This window comes from Peromyscus eremicus, chromosome 8b (assembly GCF_949786415.1).
Source record: "Peromyscus eremicus chromosome 8b, PerEre_H2_v1, whole genome shotgun sequence".
Classification (NCBI taxonomy): domain Eukaryota; kingdom Metazoa; phylum Chordata; class Mammalia; order Rodentia; family Cricetidae; genus Peromyscus; species Peromyscus eremicus.
In genome coordinates this window covers 58,215,623-58,241,451 of record NC_081424.1, presented here as the reverse complement: position 1 = coordinate 58,241,451, position 25,829 = coordinate 58,215,623, and the positions used below count along the sequence as shown (strand labels likewise).

Sequence of the window (25,829 nt, the reverse complement as noted above, 5' to 3'; positions counted from 1 at the left end):
CCCTGTGTATTTCACTGCTTCTCCATGTCCTCTAACAACCCTGAGAGTCTCAATACTGTGTAAGTCATTAGGTGAAAATTTGATGGTAATTATGTTTACCGACAGCTATTAACACACCCAAATGATAACAATGTATTTTAATTGTATATTACCAAAAAGCTGGTCATTTTGAAATCACTTGCATAGATGTTTGCTATTAGGTTTTGTACAAATCTTTGTATTTAGAGTGATTTATGCTGCAATCTACCATTAAGAAAGAATACTGAGAAACAATATTGTAGTTTTTCAGTGACACAGAATTACTGTTTTAGGACACAAAAATAATTCAACCACAAAAAATAACTTAAATTTAAAAATACATTAGTATTTGTGAAAAACAGCTTTATTGTGTAGATCAGTATTCATGAACACCAAACCCCTTGTTGAATTCCTTTTCTTCTTAAATCCCCCCTCTTTGCATGGAGGAAGCCACTTATCCTAGCACTTCCTTCTCCAGAATGCACTAGCTCACATCTGCTTCAAAGGGCAAGTCTCTCATCCTGAAATCTCCTGTTTGGGTTCTCTGGGACCTGGAAAAAAATCACATTTACCCTAATCCCTCCAAACCATCTCTTCTGTCTCCATGTCTCCAGTCTCCCTCCTTCCCTCTTTCTGCCTCTGTGTTTTTGTATAGTATAGTTGTTAATGACCTCATACTTTTGTCTTTACCTTCTCATCTATCCTGCCAAAACACAGCTCCAAGAAACCAGGATGACAAACATAACTTTTATGGCTGTAACAATTCACTTTCTGTAGTTTGTGCTACAGACACAAGTTTCTAAGTTGAAGGTGGTTTTTTGGTGCCGCTAATTGATGGGGTTGAGAATTACAGACTGCATGTGTTCTGTTTATGGCAACAAGTGTGTGGAAATAGTCGGTCACAAGCAATACCCCTGCCTGGCGTCTCAGTGGTGTTACTAGCCAACAGTGACACCTTTCTTTTCCCATTTTACTCTTTAAAGGGAGTTGTAGTAAAGCAAGAATTTTATGATCCAATCATGTTCCTTTGCTCGGTTATCAATTCTATTACTTAGAACTGACATCTGGAGCTATTCGAATTACAACTCAAGAGGTGCTTTACATTTTTTCACTTTGATGAAAAAAGAAATCAATTCCCCAAAGTCCATAAAACGTTCATTTGTTTTTAAACTTCACTGTTTCTGTCATCTGTTGTCTTAAGCCAAGTGCTCTCGGGGACTGCATTGCTCACCAGACTCGGCACCGACTTGGCATGGCACAGAAGATTCTCATTCCCTTTTCATTTAGTTTCCATTTTGCTTCTCTTTCCCCCCATAGTTTTTCGATGTCCAAATAATGTTCTTCGGTGAAGCAGGGGTTTCGTGCTTTCATTTGCTCAACGTTAAGCAGTTGGGACACCAGTGACACTGCCGGCCGCTTGCTGGGGAGTCTCTTTCATTTGGTGGGCTTGCAGAACAGCTACAGCTTCATCAACTTTGGCGTGGAGACACTCGGGAGAGTCAAGCATGTGGCGTAGTTCTAAATTATCAATCTCCAACAGCATGCCAGTGATTTTACCAGCTAGAGCAGGGTGCATGGCTTGTATAAGAGAAAACAGCCATTCCCCCAGCATTTGCTTTTGTGCTTGAGGAGAAGCAGACACCAGCATGGAGGCAGTCAAAGATGCTTTGTTACCTTGGACAGGAACAGCAGACCGCTGCATGGTGACTTGTGGCTGTGTGTTAAGATGCTGAGGGGGATTGCGGACTCCAGAGGTATATTTATACTGGGGAACTGTGCGGGCAGCAGGAGCAGCTGCTGTAGAAGCAGTGGCGGGATGTGGGCCTGTCATCTGTGTGGAAGTGTTGGCTGCACGATGTGTTGACATACTCCATAGAGCCTGTGAGGAAGCTGGTCCTGAACTATTAAATGATGGAATAGTAGATGGGTGGATGGCACTAGACGTATTTTGGAACGGATGAGCACTCGCACCCTGCGCTCTCGCACCCTGCGCTCTCGCACCCTGAGCACTCCCACGGGGACTCAGTCCCTGCTGAGTAGTTTGGTTAGGAGCAGAGTATGCTCCACGGTTCTGAGTCTGTGGTGCTGCTGTCATGAAGTAACCTGAAGGAGCCTGTGCTGGCTGGAAAGGGTTGACTGGGTTGGCGTTTGCCACTCTCTGCATATACTGGTTACTGAGGTGAGCCTGCCGCTCCTCTTTGCGCTGAGCTAGAGCTACATAGAGTGGTTTGGTGGCCACAATTCTACCATTCATTTCGGTAACTGCTTTAGTGGCTTCTTCCGGAGAGGAGAAACATACAAAACCAAACCCTTTGCTGCGACCACCCTCCATGGTAACCTTGGCGCTAGTGATAGTACCAAACGGAGAGAACTCCTTCCGGAGACGCTCGTCATCAATGCCATCATCAAGGTTTTTCACATAAAGATTAACACCTTGGCATCTGATGCTTCTGTCTTGGGGTGGTACCTGCTCAACTTTGCGCTTATCTTGCTTCATCTGTCCGAACCTGTGCTTCAGTTCAGTCTGTCGTTCCACTTTTTTCTGAGCTCGACCAACATAAATTTGTTTTCCATTGAGGTCTTTCCCGTTCATCTCATCCACGGCCTTCCGTGCATCTTCATGCCTTTCAAAGCTTACAAATCCAAACCCTTTGGATTTTCCACTTTCATCAGTCATGACTTTAACACTCAAGGCAGGCCCAAACTTTCCAAAGAGACCCTGGAGTCTCTCATCATCCATGTCTTCTCCCAAATTCTTGATGTAAACATTGGTAAATTCTCTAGCCCTGGCTCCAAGTTCAGCCTGCCTGTCCCGACGAGACTTAAATCGCCCCACAAACACTTTGCGATCATTTAGGAACATCCCGTTCATTTTCTCAATTGCTCGTTCAGCTTCTTCCTGGGTCTCGAAGTGTACAAACCCATAACCCTTGGATCCGTTCTCATCGCACACCACCTTACAGGAGAGGATGTTCCCGAAGGCGGAAAACGTGTCATACAGCACTTTGCTGTCAATGGACCTGTCCAGATTTTTGACGAAGATGTTGCCTACTCCACTCTTGCGCAGCGACGGGTCCCGCTGAGACCACATGATGCGGACCGGCTTGCCCTTTATCACATCGAAATTCATGGTGTCCAAGGCTCGCTCGGCGTCCTCCAGCTGCTGGAAGTTGACAGAGGCGTAGCCCAGCGAGCGGCGGGTAGTCCTGTCCCTGTACACCCGGATGGAGAGGATGGGCCCGGCGGGGCTGAACTTCTCATAGAGCATGGCCTCGGTCACGTCGGGATGCAGGTCCCCCACATAGAGCGAAGCCAAGGAGTAGCTGGGGTCGCTGGGATTCATGTCTGCACAAGGCGGCTGGGCAAGGAGAGGGACCAGTGCAGGAAGAGAAGGCCACCGGAATGGAAAGCCCCTCAACGGCCTAGAACTCCGCGGTCGCTTCCGGTTGGGAGCGAGGCGGTGGTGCCTTAAGAACCCAGGTCCGGGTGCAAACCTGCCTCCACATCCGGGTTCCGGACACTGGTGCCCAGTTGGTTCTGGCTGGTCTCCTATTATGGAATCCAAGTATTGGGTGTGTGGATTTGAGGATTTTTCTTTCTTTTTTTAAAATGATGGGAGGGAGTGATAATAAATGTTTGTTCTGACTTTAAATCGTACACTTTATGTGTCCTGCACTGACTTCAGGGGATGGTAAAGATGCTTTCAAGGGAGCTACTCAACTCCTGAGATGTAGAAGGAATTCAAGATCACAATTCTTCCGTGAATAATACAGTTTAGTCTATTCTAGCTCAGTCTAGAAAGTTGGTAACAGACGATACAAACAGACAGGCGTGCAAACACACGCACAGGAGGTGGGGGCGAAGAAAAATCCCCTCGGAGGTAGTTTTCCATTCATATTGCAAAAGAAAAGTTTCAATACAAAAGTTCTTGAGAGCTTAGAAATTAATCAGATGGGAGGTGAGAGAAGAACTGGGAGGAGAGAAGGGAAGGGGAACCGATACAAATAATAATAATAATAATAATAATAATAATAATAATAATAACTAATTTAAAAAATTAATCAAACTGAAAATCCCTATCCAGGTCATTGCAGTACGCTATAGCAAATTATCATAGAGTAAAAAACAACACTTGGAGTCCCATATCAAGGTTTCAGTAGAGTGTGTTCAGTGTGTGTTTGTGGGGTGGGTGTGGCTGTGTGGGTGGGTGTGGGGAGTGTGTGGGGGTGTGTGTGGGAGTTCTCTTGAATGTAGGTGACACCCCCACAACAAACTCAAATGATAGGAAGGAGGCTTTCTGGAGGCTGTTGAGGAAGACAATATTCGTCCAAAGGCCATAATCTCATTGATTAGATTTCAGTATATAAATTTTGAGGGGAAAAAAAATTGGAGCAGTGATATCATTCAGTTTGGCTGCTTTACTTATGTGGTTCTTTAAGAATACGACAAGAAGTGGTCTCCTGTTTAAGTGTTTCACATTAGGGCCATCAAACTATGAATATAATATACCATAGGCTCAAACTTCATACTTCAGTCTAATTAAAAAACTCATAATTTACAGAGCTATGAACTGACTCTCTGTTGGCAGATACTTTATTCCAGATGCAACTAATTAGTAATAGGAAGAAGTGGCTTGGGGATGTTTGTGTTATGTGGTAGGGAGGTATAGCTAATAAGCTACCAAGGGCATAGCTCTGGGAGAAGGGAGGATGTGTGAAGAGCATCCCTCCTCATGCTAAGTACCTCCCTGGCCCCTTAGTGGGATCATTTATTATTATCATCAGTGCATTTGTGTGTTATTAGACAATGTTTACACTTTCCAAAATATTTTATATGCACAATGGCATGAAATGTCTTCAATGCCACCGGTAACACCACGCTTCTTTACAAGAAACTGAATTTCTGAGAAGCCAAGGTACTCAAAGAAGTACCACTTTTGTTTGCCAAATATAAATTATAACTTACTGTTTCATAACCCTTGATGATCTTTGCTTGAACGTACATTTTGCTGTAAATTCAATTCATCAGAAATTGAAATCTCTCAAAAGTTACTAAAGTACTATAAAAAGTGTAAGTTAATATATTAAATTATATTCTCCATTTCACCAATATCAGCTGTTCCAGGCCTCTTCACTGCCCCCACCCTCTTTCTCTGTGACATTGAAGAAGGTACTCAGAGCCTGGTGCTTTCTGGGTAGCTGCAACATCCATCACTAAGCCACACCCCCAGCCCTTAATTATCAGGCTTTTTCGCAGAGGGTATCACATATATGTTTCAGAAGCTCTGGTTCTATGTGATCAAATTTGCAATTGTGAAACTCTTGTTGGCTATAATCTATCAAAACAAAGTTGATCTACAGATGCTGTCTATGTAGTTACTTTGTCTTCTAAACTGTGTTCTTTTCGGACTTTCCTTCTATAACATGGACCTAACTCGGTCCAGACATCAAAGCCTGTGAAATTCCTGAGGGAATAAATAATCTACACACAAACAATTAAAACCAATTGTCACCAAAGGAAGGATCGGTGACCAACCTAGGCTAAGAACAAGCTTTCATACAGAATTCATAATGCAAGTTTCTCTTCTAATGAACAACAAAAAAAGCATCTTGGCTCTTACAGAGAAAGAACTAAAAACAAATCACAACAAAGCCCCTCCCAAGGCCAAGCATGTGTTTCACATGCTCCATATGCTCCCTGTGCCGTGCGGATTCTGCATAGTCCGTGTACTCAGGGTGCTCATGTACTCCTCGTGTCTCTAGCTGGAGCTGTAGGGAGTCCTGTTGTTTCCTTTTTAAAAACTTTCATCTTACAGACTGAGAATCTGAAAAATCCCAAGCAAGCCCACAACATCACCTCTTCTAAAATTTCTAAGTGATAAACTGAAGACATTTAGTATGTTGTTTTAGCTAGTTGTCTTTTTGAAAAGAAAAGAAAATGACTTCATGCAGACAATTACAGTCAAATTAAGGGAGACAGGTATTATATTATTTAAATGTGCAATTTAAAACCACATATTGAGAGTTACGGCCCATTAATGTAAATTATTTCACAGTGAAAAATATCTAATTATCTCTTCCAGATAAGAAATACAAATGTAAATGCTTCAACCCCATCATCATAACCTAGAGGGTGAAGGGCTCCACAATTAGATGCTAAGAATGCACACGAAGTTGAATTGTCTGTGATCTGCTTGTGTGTCTCTGGCGTGCTGTTTCTTGATGCTTTTCTTACAAAACAAGGTAAGAAAAATGTATTAGCTCTTACTGTATTGGAATTGCATTTTTATATAAGAAATTATTTGGTGTGGTAAGTGATGACAGTGACTTATAAAAATACTTAGCTATCATAGTTCTCAGTAAAACACATCTGTTCAAGTTAGTGTATATAAATCAATGCCAGGGGTGTTTCACCTACAGATTCAAGTCAGAACTACTAACCTATAGTCAAATGCAAGTAGAATATTGTAGGCTTTAAAATGTTGCAGATTTTAAATACATGCTGAAATGGTTCTGTCATATAAGGTATGTTCCTAAAACACTTGGAAGTGTACCTTGCCATAATGGTTTGTTTTAGGCATTTTTAGACCAGGGGCTACGCTTATTTTTCTACTTAGACAAAGATGAGTTCTGTTGTTAAAGCAACAAAACCCAGGATTAGGGATGCTGAAGCTTGGGCATGCCATTTGGTTATAAAAATCACTGATTACCAAAGGAGCCTAAAAGTGGGGGGTTCTGATTTACTTTATTGGTCAAGTTGACATATCTCAAAATCATCTGATAAGAATCTCAATAAAGGATTGTTGTCTTCATTGGGTCGGCCTGTGTTCATGTCTGTGGGGAACTGTCTTAATTAAGTTAATTACATGGAACAATCAGGTCCACTGCAGGTAGTACTACTCCCTAGGTCCTGAGCTGTAGAAGAATAAAGAAACTGAGTTGAGCAGAAGCAAGGGAATGAGCACATATACATCCATTTCTTTATGCTCTTGACTACAGATGTGATGTGACTGACTCCTTGAAGCTCTTGTCATTGATTCCACCATAATAATAAACTGTAATCCGGAACTATGAGCTAAAACAAACCATGGCTCCTCTAAGTTCCTTTTCATTAAGATGTTTTATTAGAACATCAGAAATGAAGCCAGAGTACAATAGCTTTATCATGAGATAAGGAATGTTATCAGGAGAATAGAATAACTCTTTCCACATAAGAAATTATTTCATTTACCCTTCCATTCAGTCTAGGGTTAATTATTCCACAATAACTAATTGAACACCATAAAATCAACCTTGATGTGCTTTAGAGTTTTCCACTGGCTTCATCTTAATACAAAGGATGTGGATTTATGTGGCAGGACCATGCTACTTCATACATGATTAAATTATTAGAGGTCCTTCTGATAGCAAGAAGAGTGGTGCCTTAGGATAAGAATCTTTTAAAGACAGAGGAGAGAAAATACCACCTCACACTTTATTCATATAGCTAAACTCAACATCAAAGTCATATCCAGTGGCCCCATGAAAACTAGAACATGCTGGGGAATGGGTTGGCAGCTCAAGACATCGGTAATTTGGTAATGATATCACTGCCACTCATACTTCTGGCTAGAGTTTATGGTGCTGGAAGGTGTTCTATTTACTACTGGAGGAGAAAGTCATCAGTCTTACCCAGCTATGACCCTGAGAGTTACAACGATGGCCTTCCTGGAAGATATGCCAACTCATGCAATAAGGCCAAGAATTGTTAAGAGTAACCATACTTTTTGATTAGATTTAAGGACAGCTCCACTGTCCTTAAATGGGATCCATATCTGACACCACCAATGAGGCTAGATAGATCATGGGCCCTAGCAGAAAAACTACCTGTCATTATTCTGCTAAATAGAAATATCAATACAACAACCCCTCACGACAGACTGTTACACCCATAGAGCACCACATCACTCGACACTCATCAGAGAAGCTACATCTTGCAGTAAATGGTAATTAAGATGAAACTCACAAATGGACAGCACACAGAGGATAAAAGATCTTGGACTATTCAGCCTTAAATGGAATACCTGCATCACACACCTCCCTGAGGCTCCAGGATGTATGCAGAAGTGGTAGAAAGATTGCAGGAGACAGAAGATGACGTCAAGAAAGCAGTATTTTCCAGACACAACAGGGCAGATGCACATTTGTTAAATCACAGGAATGGTGACGGCCACACAAGACTTGCACAAACTCACACCAGACAAAGCCTCAGCCTGGAAGATGGGAAGTCGGCATGAAGCTCCACCACCAGATAAGGAGATAGTGGGCTGGGATTGCTGCTGAAAGAGCAAATTTTCTTCAGTGGAGTGATATCTAGGGTATCAACCACACTCCAGAGCATGTCTCATGCTCAGGAATAGTCACCCAACACAAACTTCAGTCCATGTCTGTTTGTTTGGAGAGGGAGAGTGATAAGACATGAAGTCTGCTGGGTAGGGAGGTGAGAAGACTAGGAGAAGTATATGAAATTTGCGAAGAGTAAACAAAACGCTATTTAAAAAAACTACAATAGTAAGTGTTGGGGGGTTCTTTATTTTATGTTCCCATGGGCTCACATGGGGAAGCTGGCTGTCTGACCATTGAGTGGATTGTCTGCTATGACCTTACCTGACCCGGACCTGACCCTTCCTCACTCAGGGAAGGCAGGAGTGCCCTCTTAGAGCGTGGCTGTAAGCCCCCACTTTGGAGGCACAGTATCCACAGTAAAGCTGCTGCTGGGTGGCATTCAAGATGGAAATGTGTTTGCTGCACAGTGTTCTTGCATGGGTTTGAAAGAAGTGGTTAGGGTGGGGAGAGCATAATTAATTTTTGAGGCCTAGTACTAAACTCTTCCTAATTCAAAGTAAATATCTGTCACTACTGTCACACTGCAGTCCCTTAGAAGTGGACAGAAGTGGCTCAGGACAGAGGACCTGCAGTCACTCAGCCAGGACGGGTGGGCCAAGCAGGAGACATGGTTTGTTTGATCGCTAGCATCCGATTCTCCCCTTCCACCGATAGATGTCCCTGCAGCAAATGAAAGCATGTTGAAAGGAGTCCAGGGGTGTAATTAAATGAGACAATACAGATGCCAGAATTTAAACACTGCCAGTTTTATGTAATTTAATTAATACTGTAGAGAGGGTGGAAAAATGCTAGCCTGTGCAGTATTTTGTGAAGGAAGGAGCTGCTGACTGAAGGCCATTCCCCTGATGGAGAGTTGAGAGGCAAAGAATGCTCCATAGATGGCTCTATCGGATCAGAAAGAACAGCCAAGCCCAGGGTCCTGGTTATTATTTCATGCCTGGCATTTCGCAAGCCCATGTAATGTAATTACCTACAGAAATTCCTGCCGCATGTTGGTTGTCTCTTAGTGGTGATCCTGCGTGCACAGACAACCTCACAGACACCTATGACTCGGGGTGCCACTGCCCTCCTTTCCTGGCACGTGGCACCGAGACCCAGGAGGGAGAGAGGGAAGTTTGAAGTCGGAAAATGAGTCTCTTCCTTAAAAATACAAATAGGCAGGCGATGCCATTACTGGTTCTTGTTTTGCTTTTTGTTCAAGTCAGACATTGTGATAAATGTACGTTCCATCTGCCTCAGAGAAGTGGTAGCTGCAGCTGTAGGTGGACTCGAAATCCATCTTAGTAGTAACTGTGGGTTTAGCTCACAGCTCCCCAGATGAACGTCAGGGGACGTGAAAGGAGAGGAGAAGGTATGAGCAGGAAAACACTCAGGCCGGCGCCTTCTGTCTCATGTGGGTCCTCCATGGCAGCTTATAGATTTGGAATGAGGGAAAAACTATGTGAAATTTCAAAGAGTTGGGGATTTGTAAATTGTCTTTATTTAAATTGCTCCCCGCCCCCTGCCCCACTCTTTGTACATCAGAGTTCTTTTCAAAACTTTCATCCACAGCACATCACATGGTAAACACTGTGCTGTGTTCCATAGATAAAAGCGGGCGGGGACAAAGGCCTGGGAGAAAGAAGCCGCCTGGTTGGCTCTTTGGCTCCTCCCCCAACTCAATCCCTGCATCCTCTCTCTAACAGACACAGTCCTAGGAGCAGCTTTTGTTGACCACCCCTTGTCATCAAGTATGATCAGAACAATATGATGGATGGTGTCAGTTAGAACGCATGTTCAAAATAAGGAGAAGTTTATCACAGTTTGCTTATCGGTGCAGTAGTGTGCATATTACACAATTCACACTTGGCTGGATTAAAACATGTTTCCTTGTTCTTTTTGTTCTCTCCTCCCTGTCTCTCTGTGTCTCTGTGTCTCCGCCTCCCCCGCCCCTCCTCTGATGTTTTCAGACACTAGGTATGGAACCTAGCACTCACCAATGCTAGGTAAGCACTGAACCAGCCCGCTCCAGCTCCAAACAAACCCATTCTTTTCACTTAAGTATGTGAAACAGATGCGCTTTGGTCATGTCCAGTAAAGATGGCATTCCATCTAGAGGGGTGTGACAGAGGCAGGAAAATCCTTCTGCATATTGTCACCTCTAAGTCACTGTTTTGTCTGTTACTGGTTGTTAAGTAATGAACATACCCCTCTTGGTTATTTCAACAGCAAGCTTTATTTATTTACAATATTGTGCATCAGGAATCCAGACAGGGCTGGACAGGACGTTTATTTTGCTCTGAAAGATGTTATCTGGTGTATACAGTTGGGTGTCTTCACATATGTCATGCTGAGGGACAAGCAGCAAAAATGTGACTCCACTCAGCCAACTTGGTGTCCTTGATGTGGGGCAAGATCCAGGAGGTTGGCTTTGGAACCTTGCTGCGAGGGTTTCACAGTTCCTTCTGTTGTACACACTCAGCCAAAGCTCAGGCAACGGGCCGGGCCACATCCAGGAGATGCTTCTTAAATAACATCAGGAGTTCAGCTGTGAAATTTTAAGTCTAGTCTGCAGTACAAAATTTGAACCCACATACTCTTTGAAACTCACTTCACTGTACTTGGGCTATGAGAGAAAATTTGGCTGTAAGAGAAAATTCCAATGGAATTTTCTTGGAAATTTGTATGGAAAATGCCAATAAAAAAACCCTTAGGATCCTGGGGAGATGTCTTCTTGCTCTATCCACAGGCTTTTCCTTCAGGGAACCAGAGTTTAATTCCCAGCACTCGATAGCGGCAGCTTCCAACCATCTGTAACCCCAGTTCCAGATGTCAGATCTCGTGTCCTCTTCTGGTCTCTTCTGGTACTGTGCACATTTGGTACATTGACATTCTTAGAGACAAAACATTCGACACAGAAAAATAAAAAAATTGATTTAAAAACCTTAGAAATTCTGTGTATTTTGTGACCTTTGCAAATGTCCTGGATTCCTCGGGGAGGGCATCCACTCTCTTGGCTTGCCCTTTCCTCCTGGACCATGCACTCGTGGTAGCATCTGTGTCTCATTATCGCCTAAGTCACCTCTTCCATTAGAGTCTTTACCAATTAGATAGAGGAAAAATGGGAAACAAATATATTCTTCGTACCTCAAGGCCCAAATTGATACGTTATCTTTACATTAAGCTCAGAAATCAAAGTTCTTTTAAAATCTACCATATCTTTCCCTTCACATTTTATCATAAAAATCCAAATACTGTTAGCACATCAACACTGCCTGGGAATTTTAAAGCCAGAGCCTTGGGTCCATTTATATGTGTGCTGTCTTCTACATTCCTGCAAACACCAGTTTTTGTCAAACACTCTTTAGTGGCAGAGCACATGTCTCTATTTTCCAAGTGTGAATCACAGGGTCATCATGGGTAATGATACTCTTCTTTCTAACTTTCAGATTCCTATTCTCCCAAATCAAGGCCATCTGTTTGGGGTTTCTGTTATTAATTACCCCACTTCTGATACCAAATTCTATTTCAATTTTCCAATTACTGTCTAGTAGTCTACTCTAGGGCACTATAGCTTAAATAGCAATCTATTATTGATTATGACTCTTTGTGTACCCAAGAGTTTCTCTGATTCACATGGGGTCATAGGAAACCTGACTAAGGATAGAATGCCCTGATCACACAGTGGTAATTTGTATTGATCTCCAGCTTTGTTTAGGCAGAGCTATAGTCTGATGCTTTAGTACTCTCCCCGGAGGCCTTTTTTGTTTGATCACAAAGTGGAGGCTAGGTTCCCCTGGAGGACATTCTAAAAAGTGAAAGCAGAATTCTCCTTCCCACACAGTTCAGCCCCAGGAGTCACACAGCATTAGCCTAATCAAAGGAAGAGGGACTATAATCTGCCTGTCACTGCGGAATAGACAGTATTTCATGGCCAACTCTGGAGACACTTGGGGTGCTGTCCTAAGCTAAATGTATGTTACAGGTGAGAAAAGAGTGTCCAGATAGAATGTCACCAGAGAGAACGACAGGAAAACTGTATTTATCCCACATTCATACACTGAAGTCTTAAACGCCAGTACTTCAGAATGTGATCTTATTTAGAAGTTTAGTTAGATGTGGTTACACTGGAGTGGTCTGGGTCTCTGGCCCAGTATCGTCATTCACGTAAACGGATGATATGTGAACACACACGGGCACACAGGTGGAGATAGAGGCTGAAATGTGTGTGGAACAGACAATGTCAAGAAATGTCATGTGTCAACAAACCCAGAAGAAGGTAGGGTTGGGCAGGGAGAGTAATTTGGATTATCTTAACAGCCTCAGGAAAAATAAGCCAGTGCCTTGATCTAGGCTCACAAACGTAAGTTCTGTTTTCTAGGCCACCTGATGTGTGATAGTCTGTCATGGCTGCCTTTGGAAGTACAGAACAGTCACCATAGGCCTTTGGCTGAGCATCAGTCAAGGTAGGTAAATATGCACACAATGATTTCCCATGGCTAAAATCTCCCGAATTCTTCAAAGATCGAGACCAACAGGAGTAATCTATTTTACGTATACAAATTTTTCTCAAAAAGATAAAAAGATTTTTTTTTCTAAGACAGTTGTGACTACATCTCACTCCAAAATTTCACATGCTGTACTAAGGAGCCTGACATCTGAGTGTGTGGCTGTGACTCATGTGTATGTGTGTGTTTGTGTATACTTGCACATGTATGATGTCTGTGCATATATGTTTATGTGTCTGTCTGTGTGTGTGTGTGTGTGCATGTGTGTGTGTGTGTGTGCATGTGGGTGGTGTGGGCACATCCACACTCAACAGCCTGCACTGGAAAAGCTTCCAATATCAGCATTGCTGTCGTTTTATACCACTTATCATGAGACACACACACACACAAATCTCTACTTCTGCAGGGTACACTCCTCCACAAGTCAGGATTATCCAAGTGTGTGGCATTGACACCTCACATGTATGGGTTGCCAGTGGTCACTGTCATTTGTGGAAAGCACCAGAATTTAGAAACCCCTTTATTTTGGTGACCAAGAGTTCTGCTGTGCTAGTTTACCTCAGAAGGGTTCTGCTCCCTCAGGCCGGTGCAGCACACTGAACCTCCCATCTAGATGCTAGAATATGCATGAGGAGGTGACAAAGATTGATCTGTCTATGGAGGATTGAAATGTGAGCGTCTGCTGCCACAGTACTAAAAGGAATTAGACTCATCAGCTGGAGTGATTCATAATGACGTCTGTGTTTGTTCTCAGAATGCTAAGGGAATCAACCACCCACTTCATCGTCAAATGAACTTTTTCATTTTACCCTACACCCCCCTCATTCTCTCAATATATAGATTTTTATATAGATATATCTCCAAGTGGTACCACCAGCTCAAGCAAAGAAAAATTATAATGAGCTAATATTTTTTGATGAATGCTAGTTTCTATGCCTGAACTTAGGAGCATAAATATCCCTTTTAAAGTGATACTGCCTGCAAATAAGATCAAATCAAATTCCAGGGCACTTTGTTAATGAAAAGTATCGATTTTGATACCATTTGGTCCAAACCACTGCCAATTTCCATGTGTTTGCCATCCTTTTAAACAATGAGCTTATGCCATCAAGACCTGAAGGTGCCCTTCCATTTCTCTTTCACAGTGGCTCACCCTGCTCTCCTCGCAAAGCTCCAGGTCTCGGCCCTAAGTCTCTTCACACCTCTGTCCCATGGATCTCTGTCACTCCTACAGCATGGAAAATCACCTCTAGGCAGATGGCTTCCCGACCGTCATCTCTGCAAAGCGCTCACACACGGTCGACTTCTCCTTCCTAGCCTGATCTCTCGCTCTCCTTGCTCTTCTTTTTCTACAGCTTGAAATTTGCAAAACTACTGTCAAAGTATGGCCACCTTTGAGGAACCAAGATATATCCAGGTCATGCTTTCTAACTCCCCCTGGCCTGGAGTAACCTCCATACTGTCTCATGACCCAGATACATTAGCTGTCATGCTTCAATTCTAGGAGTACAAGTCAGTGTCCCCACAGGGTGTTGCAAGAGAATGCATGTGCTAGAGCAGGCTGGAGAGGTGCTGGAGCAGAAGTCTACTTGGTCAAATAAGTGCAACCCATCAGAGCTAGGCCAGTGACTATAGAAAATCAGAGAAATCATTGGGTCAATTCACTCTGTGTGTGTGTGTGTGTGTGTGTGTGTGTGTGTGTGTGTGTGTGTGTGTGTGTAAGATTGTAGAGTAGGCTGGGCTGGCTGACTAGGGAGACTGAGGGATTAGCTTTTCCCCACCTCTACAGTGTTAGGGTGGCAAGCATGCTCCACCACTTCTGGATTATGTTAACGTGAGTGTTGGAAAGGGAACTGAAGCCCTCATATCTGCATGGCAGGTACTCAGCCATCGCCCAAGCCCAGCTCCATTATCCCCTTCAGCTGTAATTACAGACCACACGTGACACCTCGTGGGACAACTGAATTTTTTTATTTGAATCTCGCACTTATTTGGCTTTAGGTTTTTGTCTCCCCGGTTAAATTATCAATTTGCAAAGAAAAGATGACACAAAGGTTTTGCTTAGACACTGCTGGCTCTTTCTGTCAACTTGACATGCACCTAGATACATCTGGGAAGAGAGAATTTCAGTTGAGGAATTCTCTGCATCAGATCGGCCTACGGGGTATGTTCTTGACTGCTAATTAATGTAGGAGGTCCAGCCCACTGCGGGTGGTGCCCACCCTAGCAAGGTGGGCCTGGCCTGTATAAGAGAGCTAGATGAGCAGGGCAGAGGAAGCAGGCCAGGGAGCAGTACTCTTACATGGTTTCTGCTTCAAGCGTGTGCCCTGAGTTCTGTCCGCGATGGACTATAACTTGCAAGTTGAAATATATCCTGTCCTGCCCAAGCTGTTTTTGATCAGTATTTTATCACAGAAACACAGAAAGGGCAATTAAATCATATTTCCCCAGAAGACACTTGGAGTTGGTTCCACTCACCCCCAAGACTTAACAGTCTATGCAGTCTTACTATCATACAAAGGCGGCACTAAATTGAGTGACCGTGGTAAAATGTAGAAGAGAGCTTCCCCTGGGGGCTGTTTGGACAAGTAGAGAAGGGAGTGTGCCAAGCATATGGACTTCCTTGACAACCGGAGGAGGAGGAAGAGAAGGAGGAAGGGGATGGGGGGAGGAAGAAGAGGAGGAGCATTGGGAGAAGAAACAGTAGTATTTTAGAATAGCCCATTATGAATGAGTTGCCTTTATTAACATGTGTCCTAAGGACAGGTCTATGTTCCCTTGTGGACTAGAACATGACTCCAAAAGCAGGACTATATGAAAGTGGCCATTGTATTGGAAAACAGGGGGATTGTGCTTGGCAAACAGTATCGGTATGTGTCTGGAAAAGTTGATGTCTGAAAACAAACAAGCAGGATACTGATGATCTCCAAGCAAGAATGTGCCATCCTATAGAAGCACTTAGTGCAGAAATGCCAGTGTGGGTGACCGCTGCTCTGCAAGGTAAAGGGAGCCTTTGAAAACTAGATGTCAAAGTGAATGATTCCTTCCCTGCCTACTTGCTTTCTTCATTACACAGATGTGTGTGGCTTGGTCAATTTAACAAAATGAGTTATTTTCTGTGGTCAACACAATGGAAACCTAGCATAAATCAATCACTGTTGGTGTAACGTAACTAAATAATAAGAGCCCGGGAACAGAAAATGAAAGAGGCTAACGCAACATGTTTTTAGGAGAGCTGCGAAGGCCAGAGTGGAGCAGGACAGGAGAGGCCAAACCTGAAAACCAGCTCTCTTTCCTCACCAATGGGTTCTGGAATTAGCCAATGGCACAGACACTCTGAGGAGGCCGTCCCTCAGCACTCTGCTAACACAGCACCCCACAGGTGTGAAGATGACAGACCTGTAATACGTGCGATTTGTTGAATAGTGGGCTTCTTATTGCATAGTCTAGATGATTTTTTTCCTACATCCCCCTTCCATGTCTTCATCATCTGTTAGGCTGGGATCTCTGCTGTAATTATGAAGATAGTTGTCCCAGTGTCTGGGCTGAGGCCCCGCTGCATTGCTGGAGTGATCACTCATGATGGCAGAGGCTGGAAGAATACCGAGAATGGCCAAGAGGAGGGAAATTTCACAGACATATGGCCTGCTTGCCACCTGAGGCAGAGGGACTCTGTCTTTCATTTTAACACATAAAATATGTGTTGAGATGGTGATATTTTTCAGGCATAAATCTTGAACACTGAAAGTTCAATCTTGTTCTCTCAACTCTGGAGTTATTTCAGGCTATGCCACCACCAGAGGCTCCAGTACAACACAGGACGTGTGGGATTTCAGAAGGGGAGGCCAGGAGAGCCAGGAAGTCACCACCAAGGAAAAACTAGTAAATTTATATCAGCTGTCTGCAAGGCTTTTGTATCTTGGGTTAATTATTGTGACAGCTAAGGAGCAGAAACCGCCAAGCAATGAAGGAAACCACAAGATCAATCACATCAAGTCCTCATTGGAAAGAACCCGTGATGACTCCTTGCCACAGACTCATGCAGTGGGACCTAAGCCACATTGTTATTCTGCTTGCTGTTCTAAAACTCCAGGATACAGAGCCTACTCAGACCAGATCACTCCCATTCAAACAGCACTCTGCCTTCCAAATGGTATGCAATGAGACAAAACTGACCCTTTGCGTCTTTTACTCTTCCAAAGAAACACATTCTTAATGAGAGTTTGAAACACTGGGGATAATAAATAGATAAAATTTGGCAAAAGCAGACTGAAGCAGCAATCACAGATACTGCATGGGTCTACACTAGGTCCTCTACGTATATGTTATGGTTGTTTAGCTTGGGGTTTTTGTGGGACTCCTAACAATGGGAATGGGGATATCTCTGACTTTTTTGTCTGCTCTTGGGATCCTTTTCCTCCTACTGGCTTGCCTCGTCCAGCCTTGATATGAAGGTTTGTGCACGGTCTCATTACATCTGTGTTCAGTTAATATCCCTCGGAGTTCTGCTCTTTTCTGAAGGGAAAGAGAGGAGGAGTGGATCTGTGGGAGGGGAAATGGGGAGGCTGGGAGGAGTGGAGGGAGGGGAAACTGCAACTGGGATGTATTGTTTGAGAGATGAATAAAGAAAAAGAAAAACAAAGACTGTCTAAGTGCTGCATTCAGTTAGCTAGTGTAGCTGAACATTTGAGATGGGAGAAGAAATGATTGAGCCAGCCTGGATCAGGGATTAAGCTCTTTTCCTTAATTGATCTATTAAGTACGATCCAATCTTGACCTTCTGGCTATCTATTCATCATTTCACTGCTTCTTCTCCAATGAAGAACATAATTTCTGAAGTCACACTCAAGGGTCCTTTTACAGGTTCCCACAGACACCAAATGGGAAGGAGTCAGGGCAACAGGAAGGATCTCGGGTCTAACTTCGATCCTCCCATCCGGATTGCACTGGTTCAGTCTGATATCAGTTTGGTGAGACTAAGAAACAGCCAGGAGGGTGTAACTCACAGGTGTAATTGATGGGTCATTAATCCCTCCATGGTGTCATGCTATCATAGCGATACTCGGAGGTGAAGAGTAGAAGGTGGAATAATTGGAAGACGAAAGAACAGCACTGGGGGTCAGATGCCGATTGTGCTCTGGGCTCTTTCCTCGCTCCCTTTTTAGTTTTCTTCCTTCCTGGGCAGCTCTACTCCACCATGCCCTCCCTGCCGTGATGGATAGATGTAGTGGGTAGCTGTTCCAGCTTTGACCTGGAAGTACTACTCCCATTGGGGGCTTCCAGTAACTGTCATGCCTATGAGGCAGGGCCAAGACAAGAGCCCTTAAGACCCAGATCTGGATATGCTGGCTCTCTTGGTTCCTGGTGATCCTGGACGCTGGATGTAGACCAAGCCGAGTTCTCCAGAGAACACCACTGGACCACACTTCACTTCTCCCGGACCCTCTAAACTATCCCTTTACTTGTAAGTTATCTCCCAAAATAAACCCCCTTTTTAACTATGTGGAGTTGCCTTAGTACTCCCACCAACAGACAGACACCTCTGGGACATGAATCAAAATCAGTCTTCCCCTTTTTGTTGTTTCTGTCACAGAGACAGGAAACATAATGAAGATAAGAGAGACTCATTCCTTTACAGCAGTGATTCTCAACCTTCCTAATGCTGTGACCCCTTATTCCTCAGGTTGTGCTGACCTCCCCCCAAACCATAAAACTGTAATTTTGCTACTGCTATTCATCATAACTGACATGCAGGATATCAGATATACGATCCCTGCGAAAGGACCATTTGACCCCAAAGGGGCCGTGACCCCCCCAGATTGAGAACCTCTCTTTTACAGCCTCTACTCATCTTCAGGGAAAAAGAACAAGTGAGCCCCTCTCAACCCTCCTGCTACCCACACATACTGACTGGGCCTCTGACTGGATCCTGTGGCTTCACTGAGGTCTGTGGTTGGCAAGTGGGGAGCATAGCCTCGTGATCAAGCTGGGTTGCTGTGAGCTCAGCACCGTGTGTTGCTGGTCAGAAGACCCTCCACCTCTAAGTAGACACTGGCTGGCAGCCCCATAACCTCCCTGTCAATTGCACTCAGCAGACTGGTTGCACCGTGTAGCTTAAGAGCCCGTTCTGGACATTGGGAAAAGCACAAAAAAAAAAAAAAAAAAAAAAAAAAAAAAAAAAAAAAAAAAAAAAAAGAGCCATAAGTGCAGTATGGACCGTCTTTCTCTAAACTGCAGGATTTACTCAAATCTGAATGGGCAGGAGTTGCTGGAAAGGGGCTAGGGTTAGAAGGAGGACAACCTCAGAGCAAACTGCCAAACTTTATGTTTTAATTCTTGATGTTAATTGTCTGGTAACTAAGCTTCCTGGATTGAAGTAATACGACTTAGGTATCAGCCCTCAGTGGCTTGTTGGGGCAATTTGAAAATATCATTAAGGAGACACATCATACAATAGAGTATGGCAAAAGTGTGATGATCACTGGAGATTAAACCCTCAAACATCATGTGGCCCCCACGGTGTACAGTTCCTGCTCAGTTAACACTTGGCTGAAAGCTGAGCTTCTGTTTTGGACATAGAGGCCTGGGAGTCCTCTGTCAGGGTTTTAAAACATCTTGTATATTCTCAAAAGGCACATTCTGATGCAATGACCTTCACAATAGAGATGAGATGGTATTCTTTTCACAATGAAAGAACACAAAAGGGAAAATTCACCCAACCTCTTGTGACTCAGACCAAAGCACTGTTTTGAATAATTCCAGTCTTCTAGTTAGAGAGTTGGGACAGATGAGGGCACACCAACAACACACCAACAACATACCAAGTGTATGAACAACACACCAAATGGACCAACAACACACCAAGTGTATGAACAACACACCAAATGGACCAACAACACACCAAGTGTATGAACAACACACCAAATGGACCAACAACACACCAAGTGTATGAACAACACACCAAATGGACCAACAACACACCAAGTGTATGAACAACACACCAAGTGGACCAACAACACACCAAGTGGACCAACAACACACCAAGTGTATGAACAACACACCAAGTGGACCAACAACACACCAAGTGTATGAACAACACTACACCAAGTGGACCACTTTGGAGTCCATCTCACGTACTTCTCTCAGTTGCTCCTTTTAGCAGATGTCAGGGCATCTTTTCAAGTTAATACCTGTATCTGACTCATCACTGTTCTTGTTATACAGTGTTTCACTGTTTCCATAGGCCATATAGTCACGATTTGATTACTACATTCTGTGACTTTTTTCTATTATAAATAATACTGCCATTCCTATACCTGGTTAGCTTGGTGTACCTAGGTCCTCTGTATCAGAAATGATACTAGAAGTTTGCCTCCTAAGACCAATATTAGGATGCCTTGAACTAGTGACATAGATTGATTGCCTTACAGCAGGTATTCCCGTGCCCTGGGTCCTCTGACTTGCAAAAGCACACACTTCATTCTGGGACTCAATTCTATGTGTTTCTGAGAGTGTCAGAACTTGTGCCAGTCCCAACTCACCTGCACCAACATGTGCCAGGAATACTCTCCATTCACCTAAATGTGCTCTAAGGTTTCCAGTTGGAGAGGGATGATGGCTTTTACTCTATTTTTAGTTCATTTTTTTTAAAAAAAACCATACATTAGTTTATGTATAGTGATGCAATTTACATATTAAATAGCACCATAACACAATGATTTTCTTTTACCACTTTAAAAAAAATAATAACAGGGAAATTTTAAGGTTAGAAAACCTTTTCTCTTAGAACAATTCATTTTAAAACTCATGTTTACTAAGTGGGTCAGTGGGACAAATGTTCTCAGTGACTACTGGTATCCATGTCCCACAGCACTAAGGGACAATGGGATGAAAAGGAAAGCTCCACTTCATAATCGCTGCCTCAGACAAAGAACAGGTGCCGCGCTCTGACAGAGGCAAAATGACTCTTGCTTCTTCAACACACAGGAAGTTGAGTTCACATACCCACCATGGGGGCAGAAGGGGGGCAATTGTTGCAGAATAGAAAACAGAAAAAAAAAAAAAGACTTGATTTCCTTTTTCCTGACTCCTGGGTACTTTTGCCTTCCATTCCATGCTTCCTCACCACCCAATGTCACTCTCTCTTGCCCCTTTTCCAAACTGTGTGCTGTACTCACACTTACACCTATTTACACAGACGCATGTCTCTTACATCTGCTTACGTATATACATGCTTACATTACAGGCTAGGATCCTCTGAGTGAAAACATGTGTCTTCTTTTTCTTTCTGAGTTTGAATCACCATGATTAATACGGGTCCATCCATTTTTCTGAAATTTCCATAATCTTTATAGCTGACTAATATTCCACTGTTTATATGTATCACACTTTCCTCAGCCATTCATCTGCTGATGGACGTCTAGGCTGTTGCCACCTCCTTGCTATTGTAAACAGAGCTCTGACATTTTCTAGTTCTTTGCTGTTGTTTCTGGGGACGTTACCTTTGTGGGCTGAAGAGAAAAGTACCCGTGGAGTGTGTAAACGTGTAATTTAGCTGACATTTGGCCCAGAAGTTCATGTCACACTCATTGTCATTAACTCAGCGTGATCAGATTTGAGTTCATAATATGTAATTTGAATACATGCACAACTATACTAAGTATTTATTGCCATCTCCAGGGGTCCTTTAATATATATAGATGTCACCATCTCTGAAGTCAGTAATTGAAGAACTTGGGAAAATTCATTTGGCTGAAAATGTGAAAATTTAAACATCTCTAAACAAAGGTTCTTTCTTTCTTTCTTTCTTTCTTTCTTTCTTTATTTATTTATTTATTTATTTATTTATTTATTTATTTATTTATTTATTTTTGGTCATGCCAATCTGAGACTCTGTTCTCATGGTTATCAAATACTGTTTAACATTGATATTCAAATAATTGGATCTGTTTTTAGCTTTTATGGATTGAAGAAGAATTGAAGCTGGTGCTTATGGAAATAATTGGATCTTTCTATATACAGGATTTAGCCGTAATTATGTGCATATTGTTACGTTGTCCTCACGGTCGCTAATGACTCGGGAGCCTCTTGCTTCATACCAGTGCACAATCACGCAGAGCAAAGCCGAAGGTCAGCCCGGAGAGTCACTCTGTTCGAGGCAGAATTACCCCCCTGACAGCCCACGGGGCAGAATGTGTTCTATAGGGCCTTTTCAAAGCATTATTTTGATTTGCGGCCATGCTCCCAATTGTAAAATAAGTGCACAACGCACAAGGTATCAAAGAAAAACAATCAAAGAGATCTTTGCCAAGTATCCATCAGCCTTCCACGCCATTTCTCCTAGAGTTCCTTCTGATTCATCCCACCCTGTCAGGGAAATTCAGTAAAATGAGCAAACTAATGTGATTTTTTTTTTTTTTGTCTCTAAATGTTGAGATTGAAGCAGACAGATTTAATAGTGGCATTAATTTGTTATGCTCTAGGAGATTAATGTATATGAGCCCTACTTCCCATGGACCCCTGGGAATTAGACAAAAGAGTATCCATGGTGGAATCTCCTGGAAGAGAAAGACAGTCAAAAGAAATGCTTTCCCTGGGTTCGGGTTAGGATTCCCGGTGACATGCCTAGGAGACGCTGTATCCGTTACTTTCTATTGCTGTGATAATAACACCACAACCAAGGCAACTGACAGAAGGCAGCCTACAGAAGGAAGGGTTTATCTGGCTTGGGGTTCCAGAGGCTTAGAATCCGTAATGGTGGGAACAGCATGGCGACAAATGGCAGGCACAGCAGCTGGAACAGGAGGAGAAAAGACGACATCCTCCACCACAGAAAGAGAGACCTGATACTGGTCCATGGCTTGGACAGCTCTAACCCTGCCCCTGGTCATGTGCTTCCCCCAACAAGGCCACACCTGCTACCTCTCCCCAGATAGTGCTGTCAACTGGCGATCAAGTGTTCAAATGCCTGATCCGATGGGAGAATTTCTAGTTCAGACTGTCACACATTGCCACGTGCTGCTGTGGAGCTCAGACAGGGCACCGAAGTGTCTATTGTTCAAATCAGAGTCACTTAGCTATGAAAGAGAGAGGCTGGGAATTTGGCTATGAGGGAACACTTGCCTAGCATGCACGAGGGCCTTGGGTTCAGTCCCCATCAAGGAAAATACGAAATTTAGAAGGGGTAGTGCCCCATAGAGATGGTTTGACTATAGATAATTGAATGCGGTCTGAACTTCAGTGGCATTTCCACACATGCATAATTCAGATGATACTCAAGACTCTTAGATTTCACAGTTCTCTGTGTTCCTTGTAAATGTTTACAAGCTCATGTCTTAGGGGATTGAGCCCATGAAACCATGTATAAGTAAACCCCCCTTCTCCCTACATCCTCCTTTGGTTCCGAAGTCATGGATCAGTCTAGGCCAAGAATGTCAACAGAAACAGAGGCCAGCCTCCCTTACACTGTGTTAGTGTTTTACAGTGTGATTTCCTCTGGTGATACCTCCTGAGTGTTTAAAACATGAAAACTGAGATTCCAAACAAAAACCACACACAGCAAATACCAGTTCTTCTTCCGAGCATTCCCAACAGGACCTAGGTTTTCTTCACTTCTCTGGGATGACTAGAGTCTGCCAGGCCCTTCTGTGTATATATCCTCTGTCCCACCTCTTTGTAGGTAAAATGTCACCACACTGAGTCTGAGGCTGTATGGGGATACCCTCACTACACACCAAACTGAACTAAGGCCAGACATCAGGGCTGAGAAAACCCTTGCTTGGTAGGTCTGAAAGGTCTCCGAACTGTCCCCTTCCATCAAACCCCGAGGTCTTCCCCGCTTCCAGGACACACCTGAAAAGCTCTCCCAAAGCCTCTCAAAGCTAAGGGTACTGAGAGAGGAAATGTAATGTATACCCTCTCTCTTTTGATCCCATCTAATGCCCTCCTTTAAATACCAAGGTATTAACAGATAAACCATGCGGAAATGGGTGAATAGATGATTTGCTTCTTCCTTGGCATTACATGGGGGATTGGACTGGATTAAAATTTCATCATTTATCTTCCACAGTCCCCAAAATCCAGTGTTATTTTTACCATTCTACATAAGCCAAGCCGATGTGCTTACATGACTTAGCCTTTTAGGCTGTGAAATCCATTTGCTTTATCCATTATACTTCCAAGACTGATACAGAGCAAATGCATAATAAAATCTAGTAATTATACAGGAAAAAAATGCCCTGCCTAGGTAAGACTAGATTTGAAGAGAGGTATACTGTACTTATTTTAACAGGTGTGTGTGTATGTGTGTGCACGTGCACACATGCCTGTGTATATGTGTTTGTGTGTGTGATGTCAGTGTGCCCAGGACTTTGCCAGGACAGAAGTGTGATCTGATTGGCTGATTGAGTTATGCTATGTGCTCATCCTTGAACAAGGCCACCTGTGCTCTGACTGAACTCTATGCTGTCTTCTCTCCCCCAGCTTTTGATTGAATTAGAAATGTGGGGGGTGGGGTGGCACACTTAGTAAAGTCCTTCAGGCAGAAAGAATTCCCCTCATATCCAAGCACATGGACAACATTCCCTCTGAATGACAAGAATGGAAATAAACCCATAGGCTTGTGCTGCTGAATGTTTCTGCACAAGTCCTAGAAGTCTGGAAGTCACTCTTGATATTGAGAGCAGAGGTAATAGATGTTTCTGGATCTTTCAGATCTCCTTGAAGACTAAATGAAGCATCTAAACATTGTTTTTTTACCCTTAGAATGAAAGTAGTTGATAGCAGATGTTTACGTCTTGGCATTCTTATCATTGATGAGAAAATAACTTTGGAGGTAAACCCATCATTTCCAAGCATACTTCCTATAGAAAATCTACATACCAAATGTGGATTTAAGACCCCTGAGAACAGAATAAGAACCTTGATGTGCAGACGCAAGGCTCGAGGATGTGATCAGTTCCATGCTAACGTAACAAGAAGTACTCCGAAACAAATCTATGTGTACCATTAGGCTCTTCAGTGTCCCTTCTACCAGGGCTCTTCATCTGGACCTGGTGATTTCCTGGCTCCTGAAGCCCACTGTCCAGGAGTTCACAGGAGGGAAGACAACATTCTCAGTGGCTTCTCTGTGGAAAGGTGACCCAGTGATCTGTTTCCTGTGGGATGCTTGTGTCTATTCTCAGCACGTGAGAGCTGTGGTCAGATGCCCATTGGCATCTCATTCCAAAGCCATTCTTAAATTCCTGGGGGGATTTGAACACTCCTCCACAGGTGTGTGTGTCAGAGCCTCTTTCTTTCACTTGACTGCCTAATAACTGCTCTACCACAAAAGAAGATGGGACACAGTGGTTCTCAGTGGAGACATCTTTTCCTGGTAGTCAGGAAGTGAGCTGTAGGGGATGAGGGGATCAGGTCTCCTCGGCCTTCATAGCCTTAATATGTGCTTTCTCTCCTCATTCATTCTAATTTAAGCTGTCTTTTTATTTAAAAAAAAAATTACTTCCAATCCCTAAAGTCTTCAGAAACATTCTCAAGGAAAAGAGAGAGCCCTCCCTTCCTTCCTCAGCGTGATTTGCTCTTGAGTTCTTTGTGGTTTCATAGCTAGATACTCAGTAATTTGGCTTTTTGTCCATGTTCACTTCTAGTATTTTCAGAAGTGACATGTTTGAGAAAAGGCTCGAACATTTTTTGATCCACTGACAAGAAGAGCTGTCCTTTCTGAAAACACAGCTTCTGATGCTGTCACGGACACAATGACAAAGAAAGGGGAATTTATTTGTTTGTTTGGTTTTTTGTTTTTTGTTTTTGTTTTTTCTGCCACAAGACTGCCCCAAACTAAGCAATGCTTTATGGGCAAGACAGTGAGTGATGGTGCGTGTTCATGTGCCCAGACACTGAGTCTCCACGGCTTCTGCTGTCAAGGTCCTGAAGAAACAGTCCT

The 25,829-nt window shown here is 43.3% G+C and overlaps 1 protein-coding gene across 1 annotated transcript; it reads right to left on the bottom strand.

The window, feature by feature from the left end:
* Nucleotides 1-364: 364 nt before the first annotated feature.
* LOC131918662 (polyadenylate-binding protein 1-like) lies at nucleotides 365-3,447 on the bottom strand. Its single transcript, XM_059272854.1, has one exon. It carries the CDS (start codon nucleotides 3,359-3,361, stop codon nucleotides 1,400-1,402), a length of 1,962 nt encoding a protein of 653 aa, XP_059128837.1. The 5' UTR covers nucleotides 3,362-3,447; the 3' UTR covers nucleotides 365-1,399.
* Nucleotides 3,448-25,829: the final 22,382 nt, after the last annotated feature.